Genomic DNA, 17,676 nt, shown 5'->3' with positions numbered 1-17,676 from the left:
TTCTTTTTTGTAAAATGCACTGACCGAAATCTGTCATGGGAAGACGGGTATCCAAAGGCAGGAGAGCCCCTTGATTATGCAGATGAGACATCCCTAGCCTGGTGCCCCCCTCTCTAGATGCTTTGGGTAAGCATCTCACATCACTCAGTGCAACCATGGTAGATTGAAGCAGCTCGAGTAGGCATAGGCAAACTTGGCCCTCCAGATGTTTTGGGACTAGAAATTCCCATCCCTGACCACTGGTCCTGTTAGCTAGGGTTCATGGGAGTTGTAGGCCAAAAACATCTGGAGGGCCGAGTTTGCCTATGCCTGAGCTGGAGGCAACATCAGGTTGTAGGTGCCTGATGAAGACCGTCATTGAGGTCCTAACTGAACCACCATCATCAGCGAAAGAGTCCGTGTGCAATGAAGATTGCTCTGCTTATGCAGTTGCCCCCTTAATAGAATAGTCTTGATGCATTTCAGGGTCTTAAAAGAGCATTAATCTTGGGCATGCAGCCTGAAATTAAATGCTTGGCCTGGGCCAGGCAAATAAAATGAATTTTGGACTTCCAGACGCCTCAAAACTAGACACCCTTATTCCAGCTTCATACGCATGACGTCGCTTTGGTTTTCAAGAACTACCAGTGGGTCAAAAGGACGTATGCCATCACTGAAAAGGGTGTTTCTCCAGAACAGTTCTCTGAGCTAAGCCACGTTCTTCTCTACAAACAAGGTTGCTAGCTAATCTTGACTGAGGAGGTCTAATTACCAGGGCATTATAAGAGCATGACAAATAAAATTTGACAGTCCCTTTCAACAGAATGGGAAATCCAGAGTTAGGCCTAATGCTCAGCCATACTGATTGTCTCTGCGCTCAAACTTCGTAAATCCCTTTTGAAATCTGTCATCACTCAATACTTCAGGTCTGTAACAAGAGTCCTGGAAAAAGCCAGCAGCACACATTCCCACAGAGAATTCCAGCTAATACAAGACTTTTGACACAGGATTAGGGGTGAATTCTCTATTCTCTTCCTGGATGCCAGAAAGAGGGGGCTGGTCCTTTAGGCAAGCACTAATACAAAATACTAGATAGGTCTGCTAGTTTTATTATTTTTACACTGCCAAATAATTTTCCGTTCACACCAGTAAATATAAATTATTTCTAAGAAAAGTTGCAAAACGATTCAATCATGGGTAATACTGCTTCGCTCCTCTAGCTCTCAGGCACAGTTCATTTTCTAAGCATCAAAAGAGCCAGGCAGCAACTGGGAAAGTAGAATAAAGGGGGCTTGAAAAATTCATGTGACTTTTCAGGGGTGGGAAATAGTGTCATCTTGTAAATTCCACCTGGAGCAGCCAAAAAGTACGAGGCCTTCTCTTCATTTCTTTTTATGGAGGAAATCCTTTGTAAAACAGTCAAACTCATCTTCAAGGCGGACAGCTTTTTTCCTACGAAACAAGAGGGAAAATATGTGTGGCAGCACATTACTTTTCAAAAATAATTTCTGAGGATATTGACTCTGTTCCACTGAAAAAGTATTCACAGTAGCTTACTAAAGTTAAAATCAAGAACCGTATGGCCAAAGTCGTGCTTCCCATATGCATCTGTTTGGCCACTGTGAGTATAGGGTGGAATCTACGCACATATATAAAAAAGCTTTAGAAAAAAAAACATTGAATTTTCCATAACTCACTGTCACCATCTAGTGTCACATTTGTATACTGCACTTCACACTTCACATTCAAAGCATTTTATTTGCAGCTGTGTAGGTGAGTCCACAGGTGCTGGACTAGATGGGCCACTGGCCTGATCCAAATAGAATAGTATCATAGACTTGGAAGGGAACAACTCAATGCAAGAATATGCAGCTGTCGCATATCGGAATCGAATGTGCAACCCTTCACTGCACAACTAGGGTGGTATTCAACTACGCTTTACTCACGAGTAGACCCAAATAAAAACGTTTTTCCAAAAGTAAAGACCCTCTAGACCTATCACCAACGTTGCTTCGAGACACAGCCATGAGATTATGACGCCCCTCAAGGCCGAAGGGAAGCAGTCATTTCATCTCATCTGACGGCTGCTCATTTCGATAGCTGGGCCCCGTCACTGCAGAAGCAGCCTCCCCTGCGGCTATTTACCGTAGATGCTTCGAGTGGTTCTGGATTTTTTCCAGCTGAGCAATCTCTTTGGACAACCTTGCAATCTCTTCTTCCAGGTTCCTCTCGGTGATGTCAACTTGCTGGCACAGGCGAGCAAAAGTCATGGCCATTTCCCTGAAAGAGAAATCCGGAAAGCCCGGTCCACCGACTTGTTCAACCCTGGAGGCTCCAAGGGGGAAACACACACACCAAGAACTCTGGCCAGCAATTTCAATACTAGGAATAAATCCTACTCATGAGTTGCAGTCAAATAAAGGTATATATTCTGGTAAGAGTTACAGGCTTGTAAATTCTAACAGAAAAACAGCTTTAAAGTCACATACGTATAATTCGTTACAATGTAGAACTTAAGAGGTTTGACTCAACAACAAATGATGTATACCGGTAAGTCCGTATCCAAAAGTATTCAAAAAGTCGTTTTGTATGTGGAGCCGGAGTCGAGAGTCGATTCAAAGAAAGAACCCAGGACAGAGCCCTGTATGAACGCCTTTGTCAGCTGGGAATATCAATAATGCATACAAATATATCAACATTCTATACAACATTGACTGCAACTCATGAGTAGGATTTATTCCTAGTATTGAAACTGCTGGCCAGAGTTCTTGGTGTGTGTGTGTTCCAAGGGGGAAACGGCAGTAAGATGTTCCCATCCCCGTCCCCACTTCCTGCCATATGCATGGATGACCAAGCGCTCAAGGGGAGATCCTACCTCTTCTTTTTTACATATGTTATACAGAAGAACAGGGAAACCCTGAAATATGGCTCCCATTTTGGTCCTGCCAATGTGCCACTTTCAACCAGTAGTTCCCAGAGTGAGAAGTACTGCCCCCTGGGGTTCTGGAGGTGGAATTACCTGGAGGGATGCTAAGGGGCAAGGGTGCGGGCGGGCAGAGGGTTCTGGAGGTGTACATTACTATCAGATTTTGAAAAGCTGGTTCCACTGGATCAATTTAATCACATGCTGAAAGGAGAGGGTGAGAAATGAGTTGGGATGAGCCACGGAGAAGGAAGTAGCTCCATCCTGAAACTTTCAGGATAGGGCAGGTGGGAATAAATTTTATTATTATTATTATTATTATTATTATTATTATTATTATTATTATTATATTACCACGCCCATCTGGCTGGGTTACCCCAGCCACTCTGCGTGGCTTTCAACAAAATAATAAAATTATAAGGCGTTAAAAACTTCCCTAAGCAAAGCTGAGTCACAGGCTCTTTCAGGGACCTAACAGTCCTTTGCATTCCAACACCCAGCCACCCCTTCCAGTTGCCTTGCAGAGATCCCCTTTGAGGAAACGGCTGAGAGGGCCCTACAACTTCGCTCCTCTGGATCAGAAGCCCGAGTTACGGAAACAGGCAAGACGTACTGTTGCACCTGATGGCTGCAGTTTGCGCTGGTGAAGCTGACGATCATCTGAAGCTTCTCTGTGGCGTAGTTGACAAACTGCTGCTTGAAGGCTCGCTCTTTGGCTTTGGTCGTCCAAGTGAGCCTCTCGTAGAGATACAGCAGCCCATACAAACTCAGGGAGAGGGAGATGACCTTCCAGCCAACCGTTCTCCAAACCTGGAAGAGGAACACCAGGGTCAGAATTTGAGCAGGATCTATCTAATGATGCAGTGTTTCCTCAAACGTGGGTCCCCAGCTGCTGCTGGGCTACAACTCCCATCATCCCTGACGGCTGGTCCTGATAGCTAGGGATGGTGGGAGTTGTAGTCCAACAATAGCTGAGAAACACTGATCTAACACATCCAGACTAGACTACTGCAATGTGCTCTACAAGAGGGGCTGCCCCTGAAGACTGTTTGGAAGCTACAGACAGGAAAAACTAGACTCTGCCCTTGCTTTGTCTGTGGCATAGCAGCAGAAGAGACTTTTTGTTCACACTATTATAAATTTATTCATAAAATTTATATCCCATCCTTGCTGCCCACAGGAGCCCAGTGCATCCGCGATAAAATACAGCTAAAAACAAAGGGTAAGAGTCACCTATGAGACCCATCAGCAAGAGCCCTGTACAAGGACTTTCACTTGTGCAATGGGGTTTCCCCACCTTCCCCCCTGATGTGCCCTCCAAAATTGGGTTGGGGGCTGTAGAGAGAACCCGCTGAACGGCACAGAGCATGAGGATCATTCCACCTGGCAAGCTACGATGCTCGTGGAGATGGTACGTTTGTAAGAGCACGACACAGAATTTCACCCAAAAGAAACCCACGGATCTAAACCATAGTTTGCTTTAAACCAGGGCTTCCCAAACTTGGGTTTCCCAAGCTGTTTTTGGACTGCAATTTCCCACCATCCTTTATCACTAGTCCTGCTAGCCAGGGATGATGGGAGCTGTGGCTCAAAAACAGCTGGAGACAAGTTTGGCTATAAACAATAGTTCAGTGAGCTGGGCCACTGTGCAGTGCTGCACACTGATGCAGGGTCTCATAGATGGCTGGGCCCCTTAGCACTGCTCCCCCGGTTAACAGCCCCCCACGGCACAAAGGGTGCCTTAGACAGAGTGCTGCATATACATAATCTGGGGAAGTAAGTGGGCAGGCAATCAATCCATCGCCACATGCTGCCCATCCCTAGGTCGGATCCTTCCCCGGGATTTCTCACTATGGCAGAGTTGGGCAGGGTACTGTCAGGCTAGAGCCGACAAGGCAGCAGCTGCAACTGTCAGATTTGGAAGGCAGCCAAAGACTAGGGGGGAGGTTTGTTATGAATAAAGCAGAGGAAAGGGCAGGGGGCAGAGAAACAAAGGACGTATCGGAAGATAGTTTGTCTGAGCCTATTCCTACGCCTCTTAGCGTGCAGGAACGCAGGAGGAGTGGGGTTCAAGAGAAGGGGAAATTGATGTCGCAGTTGCGACGGAAGAGAATGGTGTTCTCGCGTTGTTTCCGTGGGAAGAGGAACAACGCTGAGGAATCAGATGAGTCATCATCAGGGTAGCCGTAAGTCATGAGAGCGGGGAGCTCTGGACAATTGGTTTGGTTTTTTCCCTTTTCTGAAATAAATTCAACCTTTCACTGAATGAACGTTCACGCGTCTTGCTGCCACTACAGGTACTCACAAGTCCTCCGACAATGATGACGGTCATGGAGGTCCGGGAGGTCAGTGACGCCAAGTTGGTGACCAATGAGACCATTAGCTCCTCCTGTGATGCATTCTCTGGGGTCAGAGCGGGAGCACTGGGAGCACAAGGGGTGGAGGCAAGAGAACGAGGGATCTAGGGGCAAAGAACAGAAACTAAGATCCATCTTCCCAGGAGACCAGAACGGGGAGAGCTCGGCTTTAAACAAACAGCTCACAATTAGTGTGTTTGTGAGCTAGGGTGGGTTGGATGAAACTATTTAATGGTGGGGCTGTGGCCTAAAGGCACATGATGCACCAGCCTTAAAAAGGGGTTTCAAATAGCTTCAGCAAAGGGCTGTGCTAAAGTGCAAGCATATTCTGCAGCCAGGCAGTCCAAATTCTGCACCAAGAAAGCGGAATTCTGCAACCTGCCTACGTTATTTTGTACACTTTGCTCTGCTGCTTACATAACTGGACACAGCCGATCCCGATGGCACTGGGCAAGTACCAATGTATCTCAAAAGCCAGTTTTAACTTATGATAAATAAATCTTGCACTATTTCCAGAAGAAGTGCAAGCTGAAGCCTCAGAAATCCTGCAGCTTATGGGGCAGAACTAGGGGCTCTGCAGTGTATTGAAGCCCCGGTTTATCTGGCAACCCGCCCAACGCAGAGGTTGCAGCAAGTGCTTCCCACCCAATTTCAAGCACACCTTCGCTGTCATGAGGACTACAAGCTTGCTTTGCAAACTGAAATGCAATAGAGAGACTTGGGGAAAAGTTGGATTCCGTGTTGAGTACCATGTTCCCTGTTTTTCCTGCCCTCTTGGAAAAACATGCCCATTTGACTTGTACAGATCATGACCTCACACACAGGGGCTGGGCTAGGGGAGGAGGCCAAAACCTGCTCTGGAATAGAAGAACATAGGAAGCTGGCTCATTCCAAGTCAGACCATTGATCCATCTAGCTCAGCATTTTCTCCACTGAAACGGCAACAGCTCTCCAGGGTTTCAGACCAGGTGACCATCCCAACCTTCCCTGAAAAATGCCAGGGATTGACCGTGGGACCTTCTGCATTCAAAGCAGTTGATCTATCACTGAGCTGGGCCCTCCCCCAAAGGTTTGGCAGGAATCACCTGCCAAACGGTATAACTCCACTCTAAAGACCTGCAAGGGAGTTGCACATTGGCACTTAGGAGCAGGGAAAGGTCCCGTTGTTGCTGTTTGATGCCGTTTTGAACACACATAGGCAGGCAGCTGCCCCACTAACTAAGAGAACAGAGACAAAAGCCATAGGCTTCCATAGTCACACTGGAGATGCTACTTGCACCCGGTGGATCAGGATCCTTCTGCACAAGCTGAAGCCCCCTAGGAAAACCCTGCGAAGCACTCACTGCAAGAACCGGCTCCGCCACGCCGAGCAGCACCCGGTGAGCGTTTTTGGGGCCCAGGTACCGGCTGACAAGGGCAGTCCAGCCCAGCGAGAAGCGGAAAGTGATGTCCTCTTGGAAGTCGGAGCACAGACTGTTGCAATTCAGGTCATAGCTGAGGTCAAACTTCCTGCACGGAATCAGCAAGTGGAGCTTGCTCTGGACGTCGGAAGGCAGCAGGGCCTGCAGGCTTTCTGGGAAAGAAAGGAGAGGGGTGAAAGCAGAGCTCAAAGCAGACTCCCCCCCCCAACCTGGTGCCCTCCAGTTGCTTTCGACTACAACTCCTATCCATCTGTCCCATTTATATGCCACCTTTTATCTTCCAAGGATCTCAAGGTGGTGTGCATGGTTCTCCTCTCCCCATTTCATCCTCAAAACAACCCTGTGGGGTAGGTCAAGGCTTAGAGATGGTGACTGGGCCAAGGTGACCCAGTGAGCTTCATGGCTGGCTGAGGATTTGAACCCTGCTCACCCAGGTCAGAGTCCAGTACACTAACCATTACACCGCACTCTCTCATGAGCCCCCATCAGCGAACAGCGGACACCCAAGTGACAAAGATAAATAGCTGCATATCAGGAAGGGGACTGGCAAAAGGAAGGAAGGAAGGAAAAACTAATGAGGCACAAACTTTGGATATGAAAGACTGTAGTCCATAAACCTCTGTTCAAATAGATATATAAGAGTTTTTTGGGAGAGGGAGGTGAAAAAGCAGAATTCACACGTTCCTCTGCATGAATCTTACCTATCATTTCCTGCTGCGACTCACACATAGACTTGTTGACTTCACTGGAGCAACGGTCCGCCAGGTTCCTTCCCAAGCCCACTTCCAGGTGCTTGTTGAGCTCCTGACATTTCACAGAGAAAGCAAAGAGTCAGCAGGTGACCTGGCCAAGCTGCAGGGTCTGAAAAGCCACAATGAGGCAGCAGAGGGCAAGCAAATGACGTGCTCGAGTGCATTCTTACTGCTACTTCTGAGCCACCACCTTTGCAAACGTCTCTCAAAACACGAATAACTGTGCAACATGGTGAACTTTTAGCATCATAGCTGCCCGTGAGGAAACTGCTCACCTCCTGAGATTCTTTATCTGCATGGGCAGGAGACAGAAATCAGAAATCGGAGGGAGGCACCTGCCACCTGGGGGGGGGCAGCCTCTCAAAGGCTCCACCTGCCTTCCAGGACATGAGTCACCCAAAGGCTCCCCCAGTACAGACTTAGGAGCAACCAGCAGACCAATCAGAGGCCTCTGCCCTCTCCCCTCTTGGCATACTTGAGACTTCAAGTCTCTACAAGGCACACTGGGCAATGGTTTGAATGTTAACACTCTTCACAATTTAATGGGCAACTTCCTAGTAGCTTGTCATTAAACTATCTACAGTTTCCCTAACAATGCTTTTAAAATGCACACACACACACACACACACACACACACACACACACACACACAGCTATTAAAAATATGCCACTGTGTTACATTGCAAGCGCTATTCTGATGTAATGAGTTGCATCCCCATATTTTTAGAACATTTGGACTGGCTGCAAAACATACAAACTCGATTTTTTGTGGGTAACAAACACTATTGCCCTCTAACTGATTTCACTAGCACCATGTAAGTTAAGGCAATTGAATTTCAAACTCTCTCTCCCTGAAATTCAACACTTTCCAAGGAGTACACACATATACAGAGATGTAGGGGAAATGGAAGGAATACTTTAATTTTATCCCACCCACCCCAAAAGAGATCATTCATTCATTAAAAACAAACTTTCTAATTACAGTTGGCATGACCTTCTCTTCAGTCAGAGTTTCTCAAACACATTAGCTTCTCAAACACATTAGCTTCCTGAGGGGTGGTGGCAACATTTTGCCAAATAAGTTTTCTTTTCTTTTCTTTGAAGTGTGTGATCTTTTGAACCTTGGGAAGGGCCAGGAGCAGTGCTATTTTTTCTAGAAAAAGAGGTCCCGGAGCTCACCACGAATGCCTCCATTGTTCTTGAATAATGGCAGTGGCGCCCATTTGAGAGGTGCTGAAACTGAGTTCCTGCTGGAAAAAAGCCCCGGGAAGGAGAGTCCTTATAATTCATCCCTCCCTCTGCCATTTTGATCAGATCTGAACACTTCACATTAAACTCACACAAACTGATGTATTTGAGACATTCTACATGTTGGTCAGGTAAGCACTAAAAGACCCATCACAGAACCCCAACAAAGCAAAATGGGACAAAACCTGAACCATTTCCGCCTAGGGCAGAACTTACACTCTTATATAGTTTCAAAACTTGTGGGGATGGGTGGAAATCGGAGGAAAACTCATCTACCAAAACAGAAAGCCGACAAATTTCATCAGTCATGGCTGAAGATACCTGGAAAAGACAAAGGACAACAACAGCATGAGGAGCCTTTTACGAAATGCAAGCGGCGTGGTTATTCTAAATTCCTGAGCAAACTGATGCTCAGGGCAGCTTTAATTTCCAGTACAACCTTGGGATTAAAACTAATGCTGCAAGCATTCAAAGCCCATCATGTGCCCTTATTATCTCAAATGACCCTGAAGATATGAAGCTTCCTTATTCCATGTCATGCCGCTGATCCATCAACTAGCCCAGGAGCAAGCGGACTTCAGGCTATTTATCACGTTCTCCCGCAAGTCGCTGCTCTCTAGCTTCACAATCAGGATCCATTCCCAGCTGCGCTGTGCCAGACTTAACACAGTATGACAGAAAGGGATCCTAGGCGCTTCCGCATGCAAACCAACCCCCTTAGCTATGGCCTCCCACCTACCTTACAACTGCAATGCAGGCCAGTAATAGTTTCCTTATCACAGATGGAAGGAGAGACTCAGCCGGAGAGATCAGGAAAGGCCTAGCCAAGGCCACTCAGTGAATTCCACCTCCCAGCTGATGTTCTTAACAACTCCTTTCGATATCTTTGAAGTTGCTGGGCACTTACTGTCTTTGCTAGCCACTGTTCCAGCACCAGAAGCCCTTAAAAGCCCCCCAAAGGTCTACGAACAGCCATGATCGGCATGCTCCGGGCTGGTTACCGCAACTTACCTTGTTAGCTACCTCCTCCGTGACTCCTTTGATTTTCTTCTTGATGTCGTCTGTCAAAAGGTTGAGCTGGTTGCGGACAAATTCCAGCCTGTCCTTCTGATCTTCTCGCTCTTCCATTGAATGGACTCTAAGGTAAGTAGCAGAAATGCAGCCATCAACCCTGACGGTACCCACAATGTCCCGGCGGGGGAGAAAAACCGAGCACCAAAGTGCCACTACCTCTCCCTGTCTAGGTAGGCTTGACGCAAAACTACACCCGAGGACACGGGCGAGAATGGCAGCTCGCCAGTTAAAGAAAAGCCCCAACCCCTTGGGAGAAGGGCCTTCCCAGTGGTGGCTCCCAAACTCTGGAACTAGCTCCCTAGCCACGTTGGCCTGGTGCCCTCAATGTTTAGACACCTGGCAAAGTCTGTCTTTAAAAAACAAAACAAAAAAAAACAAACCAACACTCAAGGAGGGGATGAACTGGGACCAGTACGCTGTGTGGTTAAGGAGAGTTCAGAGGACCAGATAAAGTGGCACCCAAGCCTGAGGTTTATGGCTTTAAACACTAATGTGAGCACTTTGAATTGGGCCCCCAAAACCAACTGGCAGCCAAAGCAACTGCTTTAAAACAGGTACTACATGATATCTAAATGGGACGCCAGCCAAGAGTCTGGCTTCTGCATTTTGGATGCAGCTGCACTGAGACCTGAGTTGTCTTCAAGGGCAGCCCCATGCAGAAAGTGTTGCAGTAGTCCGATCTGAAAGTATGCAGTACGGTCTCCAGGCCATCTTCCATGCATTTGAAGGGACCACCCAACGAATGGGGAGGCCAAGCGACCAGAGAAATCCCGTACTCACCTCTTGCCAGCAGTGGCCTAAGGGCTGCGCTATCTCCTGATAAAGGGAAGAAAGGTCAGCGCCACCCGGTGGCTCTTTCCCTGATTAGCTGAGCAAGGTGAAAATGATAGGAGAGGCCTACCTTTGATTGGCTGCTGCCACGTTTATGGAGTCCATAATGCTTTTCACTGTGTCTAGGATCTGTTTAGCTCTGATAGTGTGCTGCTCAAACTTGGTTTTCACAGCTGACTGCGAGATACACTCCTGCGAGGGGCCCAAGCCACAACACATTACTGCAATTCCATCACCAACACACGCTGGAATTTCTAGGTCACAAAGGCATTGCGCTGCTATGTATTAAAACTTAAAATCCTAAAGCAAACAATATCTTTAAAAACCACACACACATTTAAAGTAAAAAAACATACAACAGAAGCAAAAAGGAACAAAGGAAGACTGAAAACAAAATCACAACTCAATAGAAGGAAGTTAGTGCTGTCATTGATGGTGCAGCTGCAGCAGAAATCGGGACCCTAGTGCCCTCCAGATGTTCTTGGGACTCCCACCATCCCCAGCAAACATGGGCAATGGAGTCAGGGATGATGGGAGATGCAAGTCAAACAATCTCTGGAGAGCCAAGGTATCCCCCACCCTGAGCCACAGTAATGTGCAATGGTCAAATGAAAAGCAAAAGAGGAGCAACGATGAATGTCAAGCCATTTGGCATTAGCCGTTCATTCAGAAGGAAGGAGCTGCTGTTGCTGCTGCTACTTCTTACTAAGAGTCACCGCCCACATGGCAGGTTATAGGTGTATCGCTAAAAACTGAACACATGAATGTGGTGAACACACCTATCCTACAGGTACACCGGTCACTGAGCTGCGATCAGCTGCAGCTCCATTTTGAATGTAGGCTCCACAGCGAATGCAGGATTGCCTCTGGCTAATATGGGGCATGGCCCTAGTGCTCGTCAAGTATCTAGTCCAGGCATGGCCAGACTTGGCCCTCCAGATGTTTTGGGACTACAATTCCCATCATCCCTGACCACTGGTCCTGTTAGCTAGGGATCATGGGAGTTGTAGTCCCAAAACATCTGGAGGGCCAAGTTTGGCCATGCCTGATCTAGTGGCTTTGGGTGCCAACTGAAATAGAGCTGCCTTATCACTCCCCAGATTTGTCTGCCAAGCCCAGAATTGCCTGCTTTGACTGGTAACAGCTTTCTTGAGCTTTGGAAGAGGTCTCTCGCATCGGCTAGGGCTCTCTTGATTGGGACTTTCTGCAGGCATGTGCTCTTATCACTCCCCAAATATGCACAAATACGAGACATGCAAAAGAGCCAGGCTTTCTGTATTCACGCATAGCCCACAATCCTGAAGGAGGAACTTGCACATCTCTGAGGTACCCACAGTGGAAATGCAGGCATCTCTGAAGGCAAGCTGATGCAGCAGTCAGACAGAACCTAAGCTGATCCAAGTCTGTTTGGTGACTAGATAGATGAAGGCAGAAATCCTATGTGCCAAATGCCATATAAATGTAAGAAACAAACAGAATTCTCTCGTAGCAAGAAAGCTGTTGCTCAGTTCACCTATCGTGATAAACTATGGTTTGCCACAAACAGGCTTGAATGGGCTGTTCTGATCATTGTTGCATGGAGTGGAAGGAAATAAACCATGTTCACAAGAGAAAATCCAGTGACTATGGTCTGAATGCTCCCAGTGCAAGCAGCAAAGCAAGCCATGGTTTATGGCTTATTGCAACCCACAGTTTATGGCTCACAAGACATGTGAATTCAGCCTGTGCAATTACAAACATGTAGCAAATAATGGGGCTTGCCCTCTGGGAACAGTGGAAAACTAAATTTTCTTGTATCTAGCTTTACTTGCACACAGGACATTTTAGATCACAGCAGGTGACAGAACAATAATTTTTAAAAACGGAAGGAGAAAGAAAAAGGGAAAAGAATATATAAGGAGAGTTCCTTGATCCTCGATGAAGCAGATCTAGAAATCAGCAATGAAAATGCAAGAGGCTGGCATGTAACAGCACATTGTTAGAGCTAGACAAGACGTGTAGGAGAGTCAGATTCCAGACAGGCAAATAGGAAGAAGGCGAAAGGGTTATAATCCCATCCTGTGCACTACACAACCAGAAAATCCACAGCAGAAAACTATAAGAAGTACAAAAGTTAGTAATACCTCAGCAAAAAGCAAAAAAACCTCAGAAATGATAGAGTACACAATTCAAACAAGTTCACACATCAACATTATTGGAGCAAACCTGGCCTCCCCCCAACAATAACTCAGTGGTAGAGTACATGCTTTGCAACAACAACAAACATTACAAAATAGACAAGTTTTGCATGCAAAACATTCTGGGTTCAATTTCAGGCATCTGAAGTTAAAAGGATCTGGGGCAGGAGAGAGACTGGGGAAAACCCTACGTAAGACTATGGATCAGTGTAACTGGGGCAACCCAGTCAGATGGATGGGTGTGTGTGTGTGTGTGTGTGTGTGTGTGGTACAAATGACAATAGAATTATTGTTACAGGTGGGTAGCCGTGTTGGTCTGCCATAGTCGAAACAAAATAGAAAATTCTTTCCAGTAGCACCTTAGAGACCAACTGAGTTTGTTCTTGGTATGAGCTTTCGTGTGCATGCACACTTCTTCAAACCCTACGCCAAAGGATAAATGGACATAAATCTGATATCAGGAATCACAAGACAGAGAAACCAGTAGGAGAACACTTCAATCTCCCAGGACATTCTATAAAAGATCTCAAAGTAGCTGTCTTAATACAAAGAAATTTCAGAAATAGACTGGAAAGAGAAGTGGCTGAATTGCAACTAATCACCAAACTTAAAACCATGGAGAAACCTGGTCTGAACAAAAACATTGGATTCTTATCTCATTATACATAACAAAGCTATCTTTAGCCATCTCACCCCTTGCCTTTCCCTGCAAGACTAATTGCAGCCGTTAAGAGTCGTCAACAGGTTTTCCACACCTATCAGCTGATCACCCATTCCCACCACCCTTCTGAGCAATACCCCTCCCCACTCCCTCACTATATTTAAGGGTCTGGTGACTTCTGTTTCAGTGTATCTGAAGAAGTGTGCATGCACACGAAAGCTCATACCAAGAACAAACTCAGTTGGACTCTAAGGTGCTACTGGAAAGAATTTTCTATTTTGTTTCGAATATAATTATTATTATGGATACCAACAAAGTCAGATGCCAGGCAATGAGCACCTAGGGCATTCCACATGTAATGCATGCGCTCAGCTACTGAGCTGATGGCTGTGGGGAGGGGGCATGGCTCAATCCAGTCATTTTATAAATAGCTGCCTTGCAGTTCCAGCAAAACAGCAGGTTTGTTGGAAAGGCATTCCTCAGCCTGGTGCCCTTCTGGGCTATGAGGTGCACCAGCATGGCCAGGGGTCAGGGATGACGGGAGCTGCAGTCCAAGAATGCTTAGAGGTAAGCATTGGTTGGGGAAGATGGCATTATATAATGCTGGGGGTGGCTGCAAGTGAAATTTATTGCTGCGAATATTGTTTTGCCATCCAGAACTCAGGACACTTGTTAGGTGAAGTTCAGCACATGTTAATTCCATCACTGAAACTGCCGTCCTAATCAGGAGAACATAATTTAAATGTGTGTCTCCCTTTTCTCCCCCCCCCTTGCCTGACCCCTGACTTGTCCTGCCAACACGTGTTGCCTTCTAAGAGATGCAGTACCTGCATTCTAACAAAGGGAATCAAATGTACCCAGGAAATGAGAGGCTTAACATCAAATCATTTTGTTGCAGCAGCTGTTATATAGCAACTACACCCACTTCTTGCCAAAATTTCACATTCTGAATGCATCTAACAAAGAAAAGCTGATCAATACATTTATTGGGGGGGTGGGGGTGGAGAACAGATGTGCATTACTTATTGACTTACATAAAGAGAATTTGAAAAGAATTTGAGTTATTCTAACTCGGTATAGCGTACGCCGATTGGCAACAAACCAGGTGACATTCCCAGCCCTACCTTGAGAATGACCCCAGACCTTCTGCAGTCAATGCAGATGCCCAACAGCCGAGCTATGGCCCTTCCTCAAACATCTGACAGGAATTACCTGTCAAAGAGTATGCTTCCAATCTAAAAGCCTAGAAGGGAGCTGGATATTTGTGCATTGGCACACATGAGGAGGAGGAGGAGATAAGGAAGGTGAGGGTGATCTCTCTTTCTGCTTCCCTCTTTGAGGTGAGAATGGGAATCGTAGTCCAAAATATCTGGAGGGCGTCAGGTTTGCAAAGGCTGCCTCCGGGTGGATGCCACCAAAAAGCGTGCCCTGTTGCATGTGGCAGGAGTAACATTGCCAAAGAGCTGGCTGCATATGAATCACAGAATTGTAGAGCTGGAAGGGGCCACAAGAGTCGCAATGCAGGAATCTTTCACTGAACCTGCGGCTCGAACCAACGACCCTGAGATTAAGTGTCTCATGCTCTACCAATTGAGCTATCAAGATAAAAGCTGCAACATTTCAAACTAGCCATCCTAGAAAAACGCTGCCGCCGCCTAAGTATATATGTAAATATATGTGTAAGTATATGCGTAAGTACCTTGGTTTATGAACTAAATCCATTCCAGAAGTCCGTTCTTAAACCAAAGCGTTCTTAAACCGAGGCGTGCTTTCCCACAGCAGCAGGGGACTCAATTTACAAATGGAACACACTCAACAGGAAGCGAAACATGTTCTTATTCCAAGGCAAAGTTCACAAACCAAAACACCCACTTCCGGGTCTGCAGCGTTCTTAATCCAAGTTGTTCATAAACTAAGCTGTTCTTAAACCAAGGTGCCACTGTATATTAAAAACCCAAGCACAACTGTTTTAGACCCTCAGGAAGTTTACCTCAAACATTTTCTCAAATTGCTGAAATTCTTGGAAGCGTGTCTGAAATCCGTCGGCAAGTGCCCCACCTGGAAAAGGACAAAGCAGCTGATGAGGTTTGATTGGGGAAGTTTATAAACAGGGATGGTATCCTACCAGCAATGCTGTAGCAGCTGATTTCCTGAATTGGCTTGGGAGTTGGACTAGGTTACTTGCAAGTCCCTGATTCAATTATTCAAGTTTTCCAAGACCACACAGCAAAAGCCTCGTTTTTTTAAATAAGGCTTCTTTGAAAAGCTGCGCTTTCGAAGGAACATTACATTGCAGGATCCCGCCTCCGATACACACCTCCCTCAGGCATGCCCTGGGCTCTCTGCTTCCTGGCGCTGAGGACTTCCTTGGCCGAAACGAAGAAGATCCGGTTCTGGGCTTCGGAGGGATCCACGACCTTGAGCTCATCTACCAAGAACGTCAGGCACCGCTCCATGTGCTGCTTGCGCACCTAAAGAAAGAGAGCGGCAGCACATTAGGGCAGTCTTCCATCAGCTGGCAAACTGAGCGCTATGCAAGCAGCCTCTCTGGGTGGGACCACATCTGCACTGTCCCATTGACTAGCAAGCCAGGTTCAAGGTTCTTTGTATTAACTCACAAAGCCCCGAAGAACAAAGATTTTATATCCCAGTTCATTCACTGAGATCATCTGCAGGAGCATCGCTGGTCATTCCCAGGGTTGGCGAGAAATAAGAGCCTTTAGCGTCATCGGTCCAGTCCTGTAGAATTGTTTTATTGATTTTTTAATATTCTGTAAACCGCTTTGAGATTTTTCTTGAAAATATATAGCGGTATAGAAATGAAATAAATAATAATTCTCTACCAACAGAGAACCAGCCGTCGCCTTCTGTTCCAACTTCTAAACACCTGCTGAAAACCTTCCTGTTCTTTTTTTTTTAAAAAAATAATTTTTATTAAATTTTACATACATTCTTTTAAACATCCATTGATATTCATCTCTTATACATATTTTTGACTTCCATCAACCTCTTCTCGGGATTTTCAAACTTTCTATTTTCTTATTGTATTTCCAATTTCACTATTACTTTTTACCTCAACGATTAATTATTACCACCCAAAATTATTTTCGTAATATTTCCTATAATTAACCTTACAAAACTTCTTGTAAACCTACTAGTGTGATTTGTTGTTCACAATTGTCTTCCTGTAAATCAGCTGCAGATTTTTGTTAAGCGGTATATACATTTTCTGAATAAATAGTAAGTGGCAAAAACAACAACAACAACAACAACAATTGTTTTTCAGATATTTCTCGAACTTAGTACAATCCTTCAGGAATTCCTGGTCCCGCCGGTTTCGAATTCTTCCTGTCATCCTATCTAATTCTGCATAGTCCATTAATTTTATCTGCCATTCTTCCATCGTCAGTAATTCTGAAAACCTTCCTGTTCTGTCATGCCTTTTCTGCAGTGGAATGCTCTCCCCAGTGAGACTTGCCTGGCGCCTTCATTATACATCTTTAGGCGCCAGGCAAAAATGTCCCTCTTCAACCAGGTCTTTGGCTGACTAACATTCTACATGCTTTTAAATGTGTTTTCACATTCCTCCTGCCCCCAATCTGTCCATTCAGGCAAGCAAGAGGCTACACCAGCACACGAACTAAACAAAACTAAACAAAAAAACCAACCACAGAAAAGATTTTATTTATTTCCTACAACTGTGTCACAAAAATGGCCTTTATGTGTTCCCAGAGTCAAAAGCACCAAACAGGGAAAGGATTACTTTCCTTTGAAGTTAGCAGTGCAAAACACCCACACACAACCCTCAGTGCAAAACAATTCTGCACCTCAAATGTCACTTTTAGTTGGAGGGAGTAAAAACTCTTGGAAATTCTTGTTGGTTCCCACTACAGTTCTTTCTTTCTAGTTAAGAAATTTTAAACTACGCACTACAGAGGTCTTGGATCATACTTTGCTTTATTTTTGTGTGTGATCTAAGCCACCCTGTTGGTTGCATATCCTGGGACGATGATCCCTAAACTCACTTCAACCTCTTGACAGCTTAAATACACAGTTTTTCTTAAATACCAACCTAACATACCCACAGAGCCCCTTCAAAACAATTCAAGAACTCACATCCTCCATGTATTCCGGCTCTGATGCAGAAGCGTCCCATCGATTATTCAAGATGAAGATGTTTGGTTTAGAAAGTTTTTCATTTACTTTGTGGAAAAAATGCTTTTCCTATTAAATAAAAGGTGGGGGGGAGGAAA

The 17,676-nt window shown here is 45.7% G+C and overlaps 1 protein-coding gene across 1 annotated transcript in view; it reads right to left on the bottom strand.

The window, feature by feature from the left end:
* Positions 1–290: 290 nt before the first annotated feature.
* Positions 291–17,676, bottom strand: part of MFN1 (mitofusin 1) — a 31,251-nt gene continuing 13,865 nt past the window's right edge. The window contains exons 7-18 of the mRNA XM_033150694.1: positions 17,540–17,647; positions 15,741–15,894; positions 15,414–15,481; positions 10,656–10,777; positions 9,692–9,818; positions 8,897–9,001; positions 7,382–7,484; positions 6,603–6,832; positions 5,208–5,363; positions 3,516–3,712; positions 2,125–2,259; positions 291–1,431 (exon numbers count right to left, since the gene is read on the bottom strand). Coding sequence (XP_033006585.1) covers positions 1,362–1,431; positions 2,125–2,259; positions 3,516–3,712; positions 5,208–5,363; positions 6,603–6,832; positions 7,382–7,484; positions 8,897–9,001; positions 9,692–9,818; positions 10,656–10,777; positions 15,414–15,481; positions 15,741–15,894; positions 17,540–17,647 — 1,575 coding nt within the window. The 3' untranslated portion in view covers positions 291–1,361. The remainder of the gene's footprint in view (positions 1,432–2,124; positions 2,260–3,515; positions 3,713–5,207; positions 5,364–6,602; positions 6,833–7,381; positions 7,485–8,896; positions 9,002–9,691; positions 9,819–10,655; positions 10,778–15,413; positions 15,482–15,740; positions 15,895–17,539; positions 17,648–17,676) is intronic.

The sequence above is a fragment of the Lacerta agilis genome, chromosome 5 (genome assembly GCF_009819535.1).
Source record: "Lacerta agilis isolate rLacAgi1 chromosome 5, rLacAgi1.pri, whole genome shotgun sequence".
In the NCBI taxonomy this organism is placed as follows: Eukaryota; Metazoa; Chordata; class Lepidosauria; order Squamata; family Lacertidae; genus Lacerta; species Lacerta agilis.
This window is presented reverse-complemented; position numbering and strand designations above follow the sequence as displayed.